Here is a 7,415-nt window from a genome sequence, read left to right as displayed (position 1 = left end):
CCGTTACACAACTCGTAGGGACGGCAACTGAAATCATAATGCAACATTTTTATACGCTATATTACAGAGAATCATAGCGACAGGGCCAATCCAACTAATCCTTTGCCTGACAGTAAACTTTCTCGATTTTGTGGGGATGTCTGTACACGTACACGAATTTGCCCGTGTGGATTGCACAATGGACTACCGGGACGAGTCATTCGCAACAAATCTTACGGGTTGCTCCATGCTCCATTCTAGACGATGTTCGCCGTACTCGATAATATTAAACTAAAAGATAAATTCTTCAATTAGACAATCATAATTGTTTCGTACATTTCAATTTACGTAAAATGCATATTTATTATACGTATATTCAATACCATAATAATGGTACACGCCGTTAATTATTTGCATTTACACAAGCCCCTCCGCCCATGGTACTCCCCGTGGTGAATGGTAGATTCCCGTTGCTCATTTTATGCTAATGAGGGTCACGTGGGGCCAAATCCGGCCTTCTGATTGGTCGAAGCCCGTCAAAAATGGGGAAAATATCCTGGTTAGACGGGCTTCACTACTAACACCCATGTATCTTCCAACATCATAGGTGGGCAGGCACATTTAGACAGTGCCTGAGCCCACTCAAGACTCATTGCTATCAGGATTCGCTTTGAGAATATTCGGAGATAAATGGTATTATCTCCCACTCCCAGGTCACGGAATTTTACTCTTGTGCCTTTTGGGGTTTAGTTTGTTTAGTAGTGTTGTGGTTGTCGTCGTTGTCGTCGTTGTCGTCGTCGTTGTTGTTTTTTTGGGGGGATGGTCGGGTTTTCAGTAGTACACTTCCGAAATCTCAGGATTTTGCAGGCCTGCATTTGGCACGTGGTGGGCAATTTGATCAGCCTGGAATGTCTGGTGCTCGATATAGCCACAGTGGTTCGTCGGCAATAGCTCCCTCTTCTGGTGGATGCGAAATAATTCAAATAATAATACATGTACATTGTAACTAAAGCGAGTAAGTACCATCATGCGGGGAAAAAACTCACCAACTTGAGGAATTTCGGAGTGGCCAGAACACGACGGGTCACTAATGCTGTCTTTTGTGTGGGGGATTATTAAGACTATCTCATCAATGTCTGAGATGCAATGGCTTATAATAGCAATGCCAACATTGGCTCGGGTTCTTATTTAAAAGACTCGTCTACACAGATGGTCTACAAAGGGTGAAAAAAAAACCGGGGGCAAATTATAATAAGTACTGAACGGTACGAACTCCGTTCAGAAACATTCGGCATGCAAATCCCTTAGATTGAGTAATGCGCGTTTCAGAATCGAGGTCGGGAACGTATGTGTGTGTGGTCATCATTTAGTCGAGTAGGCCCTCACAATCAATGGTACGTACACACCATACTAAGCAGCGACTGAGGCAAAAGTTGAACACTCGACTATGGCACGATACCCGACTGTGGTCAAGGCATTGATTTGCTTTTGCACTATTTCATTATTACTTTACCTCACCTTGCTCCCTGGTTTCTCCAAGTACGATGAGCCTCAGCAGAACATTCCGTTACCGAAGCGACAAGCGGATCATACCGCCGATGCACGACCCGAGACCGATCTCAGTGCAACACACGGCTTTTCCCTGACACTAACAATCCGCATGGCAGCCATACCCAAACTGGTTCAGCGTCTGTACTGCATATTCATCCGTTCGGCAACCTTATTTTGGTCTCCCAAGCTAGGCCCAACTATAAGCCTGATTCTTGACAAGGAATCGGCAAGAGATCATCGGTTTGCACGTAAACTGAAACAAAAGGAGAAAGAACTGGGCCTGAAGTTTGACTTCCTGTACGAGCCTCTCCCTGATACTGCCTCCGGATGGAAACCTCAAGGATACCAACGTCAACTGTGGAGCAGCTTCTTCATGGATCTATCCGTTAATGCTTCCATCATTGGCTGGACTGATTCGGACGCGGTGTTCACGACGCCAGTGACTCCGGAAAACATCTTCAACGGCCATCGATTGCGGGTGTTAACTTTCACTGACATGGAGCGCATGCACAAACTACGCTGGTACGACTCCACGCTGCAGGCCATCGGGAAGGCAATGATTTCTGACTTCATGACGTACTTTCCTACCTTCGTCTGGAGAGACACCTTCACCAACTGCAGGAATCACATAATGAAGCACATGAACGTAATGATTAATACCCAATGATTAATACCTAATAATCATAAAATATTCTAGCCCCATAAATGTGGCCAATGTACAAAAACATGTCGAACTTTGTCAAATTTTGATTTTCACATTTAGGCTTAGTTTGTAGTTTATTTTTGCTTTAGAAGCATACTCACCCTCTTTATAGAAAAATCAGAAAGTGCTGCCGTTTTCAGATGTCTATTTTTCGTGAAATTTCCAGATTCGTATGCACACATTTGCATATCGAAATTTCAACACGAATTTTCACGAAAAATAGACATCTGGAAAAGGCAGCACTTTTTGATTAGCCTATAAAGAGTGTGAGTATGCTTCTAAAGCAAAAATAAACTACAAACTAAGCCTAAATGTGAAAATCAAAATTTGACAAAGTTCGACATGTTTTTGTACATGGTGGAAGTGTGGCCTTTATTTACGGAGGTAGTCCAGTAAATTGGCCACATTATGGGGTTAGAAATAATCTTGACTCTGACCTCATTCTAGCCCCATAAATGTGGCCTATTTACTGGACTGCCTCCGTAAACATAGGCCACACATCCACATGTACAAAAATCGTGTCGACGGAGCCAAATTTTGATTTTCACATTTAGGCTTAGTTTGTAGGGTTTTTTTGCTTTAGAAGCATACTCACCCTCTTTACAGGCTAATCAGAAAGTGCTGCCTTTTTCAGATGTATATTTTTCGTGAAATTTCCAGATTCATTTTTACACGTTTGCGTATCAAAATTTTAACATGAAATTTCACAAAAATTAGACATCTGAAAAAGGCAGCACTTTCTGATTAGCCTATAAAGAGGGTGAGTATGCTTCTAAAGCAAAAAAACCCTACAAACTAAGCCTAAATGTGAAAATCAAAATTTGGCTCCGTCGACACGATTTTTGTACATGTGGATGTGTGGCCTATGTTTACGGAGGCAGTCCAGTAAATAGGCCACATTTATGGGGCTAACCTCATTCCAGTGCCACCCTAAATGCTTTGCCCTTAAAATTGAGAGACGGTTTTGAGACTGGGGCTAAATCGTTCATTCCATATAGATTCTCCTTCCAACGAGTCGCAATAACTGTATATTTAAACCCAAAAGGCCCCTTGTACACACTGCATTAATTCTAACAAAAAATATATATATTACTTCCTGATTTCTAACAAACGAAGATTGACACATTGAACATATTTCATGTGTAAGAGTTTCCTTGTTCAAAATGTTCAAACTCATTTAATCCTTACTTATCGGGCCAGATTTCCATTGTCTTCTTTTTGTGAGATGTCCGTTTGTTAGAAAGCTCATACTTTGTCGGCTGCTTAAAAAAATTAGCGACTCAACTTGAAAAGGTTAACCATCAGGCATATCCAGAAAAGCAGCGTAGTGGGCCAAAAGTTGGAAACTCTTCGTTAATTGGGCCCAAAAAAATATCAATACATTTTGTTACATTTTTACGTTCGTTTTGTCTTATGATTGATTTAACCATGGATTATCTTTATTGATTTCATATTATTTTTTTTAAGTTGATTTGCCAGAAATGGTGTTGTATGTAGCCTAGTCCATCGCAAGTCCGGTTACAAGATCTTCAGATCGAATACTTAATGGCAATAACAACGGAATGTTGTTTGTCACAGTTCATTTTTAGCTTGCAGACTTGTATGACTCGTGACTCGGACTGGGACTCGAGTCCGACTTGAGTCCCATTTTCCGTGACTCGGACTCGAGTCACGATGACAAAATGACTCGGACTCGGACTCCACCCTGCGGTCTCGGACTGACTCGGACTCGACCTGCGTGACTGAGGACTCGATCAAAATACCACATAACATCACCTCTTTTTTCGACAATATAATTGCAAACTGCTTTGAAGACGGTCCTCTCCTGAGCAAACAATGCAGTCTGTGCGGTGCAGATGAAACGCATCTAAGTACCGTATACATGACATCGCTTGCGACTGGCTTGTTTCCGACGTCTACACTTGATGATTGCGTAAATGCAAGCTTGACTGTGTTCGATACCATTATTATCCTTTCCAGACACCGTCCAGTTATTTAAATAAATGGAGAAAAGCTGTGCAAAAAAATGGAAACGTTTACACTGTGAGGTTTTAGCAGTGCCTCAGACTTTATTTCCATTATACATTAAAGGTGACTCGTCACTCGGACTCGGCGGATTCGACCAGCATGACTCGGGACTCGGACTTTAGAGAGGTGACTCGGACTCGGACTCGGACTCGGACTCGATGTTAGGTGACTCGAATACAATTAAGGGCCAGCGTCCTTAATAATTTACTCTGCGCGCCGCGATCCACTTCACTGCGCCGACTAGCGCCGGAGAGCGCCGTGCTCACGGCCTCCCTAGCCCCGCCGATGCCCGGTGCTGTGCGGCGCTGGAGGAAAACACGCATAACAATAGGCGTTACGGCCGAACGCACTTCATACACCGTGGATACACACGGCCCGCCTCGGCGCGCCGGCAGTGAGTTCTTGAGTTAAAATGTATATTGTGCATGATCTTCACTTTGTATTGGAATTCTACGAATGTACATGTATAATTTGTGAACAGCTGTTGACTGAAAAGCATTTTCAGACTATCAGACACCGAGCTCAGTAGTTCCCAATATGAACATGATGATGAGAATACTTGCGGCAATCCGGCGATTGGTTCCGAGAACGGAAACAATTCCCAGCTTTTATAGCTCCACGGATAAACACAATATCTGATAGCTTGTGACATATTTTGCTTAGGACTGAATAACTTCTGGTGGACTTGGTTAGGACTTGTGAGACTTAGGATAGATTCGACTTTAACCTCCATACAATTTCTTTTGCAGGTCTCTCACTTTGAGGATGCCTTTCTCCAGCTGTCCCACTTTAGCCCCGTCAACATCATCATGAACTACGCTTACTACTTCGAGCACGACCGTTACGACTGGCACTTGGATTTCAAGGAGACTTTGAAGAGCTATAATGCGAAGCTACCTCCAGGTGTAAACATAAAACCGAGTGAGAATAAACCAGATTTACATGTCACCATCCACGAGAGCTACTACACTAAGATGCCCTACCCATTACTGCAGGGATATTGCGTAGCCAAGCGCTATGTTGATATCCTTCCCACAAGCTGCCAGAAATTTGAAAATGTCACCAACTTTCAGCTGTTCGAGTTTATCTCTTGCAAGAAAGCTGTGAAGGCCCATCTGAGTCCCGGGACCTGGTGTTCGGGCAACGGGCGCCGGGAGTGTATTCGACGCATCGAAGCGCACTACAAGAACGTCAAGAAATATTACAATCTTGGATGGTATGACCTGGATCTGAGGCGAATGACTGCCGTTGAGAAGGTAGCCAGGCGGGAAAATATCACATGTCCAAATATATTCCAATTAGATTAAATGCAGTTTCATAGTTTTAACATCCCCACCCGAAATAATCGGTACAAGATAATAAGCACTAATAAGCACATCTTATAATAATCATAATAATAAGCACTGGTTGTTTAGTTGTAGTGCCTGTTGGAATATCACTACTATTGACAGTGTATCACTACTATTGACAGTGTGAGATACAAGTAAACGGTCAATAAAAAAAATACCCAATGGCCAACATCGTATTCCAAGCAAATTGTAAATATAAATCGTATATGACAATATTGAGCCTAGTTCCCATATCGAGGTAAGAAGCACGCAGAGAGCAACGCAAACAAGACCCAAAATGCAACGCAGAAATAATGGAAACATTTCTATCCGCAAATGTCGCCGACAACCCAAACAGACGCAAACTATATCGCAGACGATCGGCAAAGGTCAACTTTGCCGACTGTTCTGCGCACTGTCTGAGAAGTCTGCGCAGTCTGCATAAGCTTAACGTCGATATTGAAACTCGGCTGAAACACTGCTACAAGTCTCTTTCAAATTAATACCAACTTACAACGTGTGGAATTCGTAAGAGGGAGTGTCTAATGTCTGTTGTTTGCAGAAGTAGAGCATGCAGTCGCAAATCGAAACAGAAGAAGAATGTCTTCTGAACTAGGCAGTCAGTTTCGGGTCCGCTCATAAGTCCGACGCCTCATAGGTCCGACGCCTCATAAGTCCGAAATTTAGGACGTATGAGGCGTCGAACGTATGAGGCATAACAGTTATGTATTCCGCCTCATAGGTCCGACGCCGCATAAGTCCGAAACAGCGTTTGTCTATTGTCGGACTCATGAGGCGGCGGACTTATGAGGCGGATTTATGCCTCATAAGTCCGACGCCTCAATTTTGGGCTTATGAGGCGCCGGACCTATGAGGCGTCGGACTTATGATACGGCCCCGTCAGTTTGTAGGCATTAATGCAGTTACTTTGTTCGAGTTATGGAATGTATGCAGCGTACCTTGGAACAAAGCTAACATGAATTCAGATGTCTTTTGGTAAGACTGGAATAAAGCGTACTAATGTGACATAGGAATAATCCGACTTGGTATTCTTTTTTTTTCTCTGGAATAATCTGTAACATGGCAGCTATATATTTCTGGATGTGACACAGTGTACAGTTCTTGTTGAACCCATAAATATTTACACTTTTATAATCACAATAAGGTTGAGTTAAGCTTGGCTCCAAGCTGTTGGACAAACGCGAAACGAGTCCTGCACCCTTGCATCTGATCTTCTTACGTGTACAAAATAATACTCAGCAGGCGCGTAGGAAGATGATTTTAACAGGGGGGGGGGGCAGATTATATTTTGTGAAACAACAGCGCACCCAGGATTTTGTCTTCGGTGGGTTCAAAGAAAAAAATACTCTCACAAATTAACTAGGCCTTTAGCAGGTGCGGTTCCAGGATTTTTTTAGACGGGGGGGGGGGGGGGGGGGGGGGGGGCACACCTTTGGAGCAATTTTGTTCCGAGAACTAATGCGAGCGCGGAGCGTGAAGCCTTTACAGCGTGGGGTCCGGGGTCCACTTAAGAGCCCCGAAAAATGTTGGATTCTATAAATGCTCTGTGGTGCAATCTGAGGAGAATCCTGGCCCCTTTCCCCTGAATTATTTGAGCAAAAGTTTGTAAGATTATAAGGATTTTTTTCATTGGTTTAAAATATAGGCCTACTCTTGCTTTTACAAACCTTTTAAGTTTCTTCTGTTCTTCACTTGATAACCATGTATTTTCGTCTGCATAATTATATTTGTGCATTTTATTTTTGAAAAGGAATTGTACAGACTTAGTTTGTAAACTGTTGCAAGAGTGTTTTCTTATGTTTTGT

At 43.0% G+C, this 7,415-nt stretch overlaps 1 protein-coding gene across 1 annotated transcript; it reads left to right on the top strand.

Moving 5' to 3' along the window:
- The first annotated feature begins 1,188 nt into the window (after positions 1 to 1,188).
- Positions 1,189 to 6,623, top strand: LOC119731287. The gene is made up of 2 exons (XM_038204423.1): positions 1,189 to 2,176; positions 5,011 to 6,623. Exons 1-2 carry the CDS (start codon positions 1,427 to 1,429, stop codon positions 5,566 to 5,568), a joined length of 1,308 nt encoding a protein of 435 aa, XP_038060351.1. The 5' UTR covers positions 1,189 to 1,426; the 3' UTR covers positions 5,569 to 6,623.
- The last annotated feature ends 792 nt before the right edge of the window (positions 6,624 to 7,415 follow it).

The sequence above is a fragment of the Patiria miniata genome, unplaced genomic scaffold (genome assembly GCF_015706575.1).
Source record: "Patiria miniata isolate m_02_andy unplaced genomic scaffold, ASM1570657v1 HiC_scaffold_23, whole genome shotgun sequence".
Classification (NCBI taxonomy): domain Eukaryota; kingdom Metazoa; phylum Echinodermata; class Asteroidea; order Valvatida; family Asterinidae; genus Patiria; species Patiria miniata.
Note: the sequence above shows the minus strand (reverse complement) of the source record. Positions and strands in the feature narration are given on the sequence as shown.

Bases quoted from the DNA above. Each gene is read 5' to 3' on its own strand.
- LOC119731287 (XM_038204423.1), top strand. From the start codon at position 1,427: ATGGCACGATACCCGACTGTGGTCAAGGCATTGATTTGCTTTTGCACT. The intron at 2,177-5,010 runs GTAATGATTAAT...TTTCTTTTGCAG, and splicing joins ACATAATGAAGCACATGAAC to GTCTCTCACTTTGAGGATGC.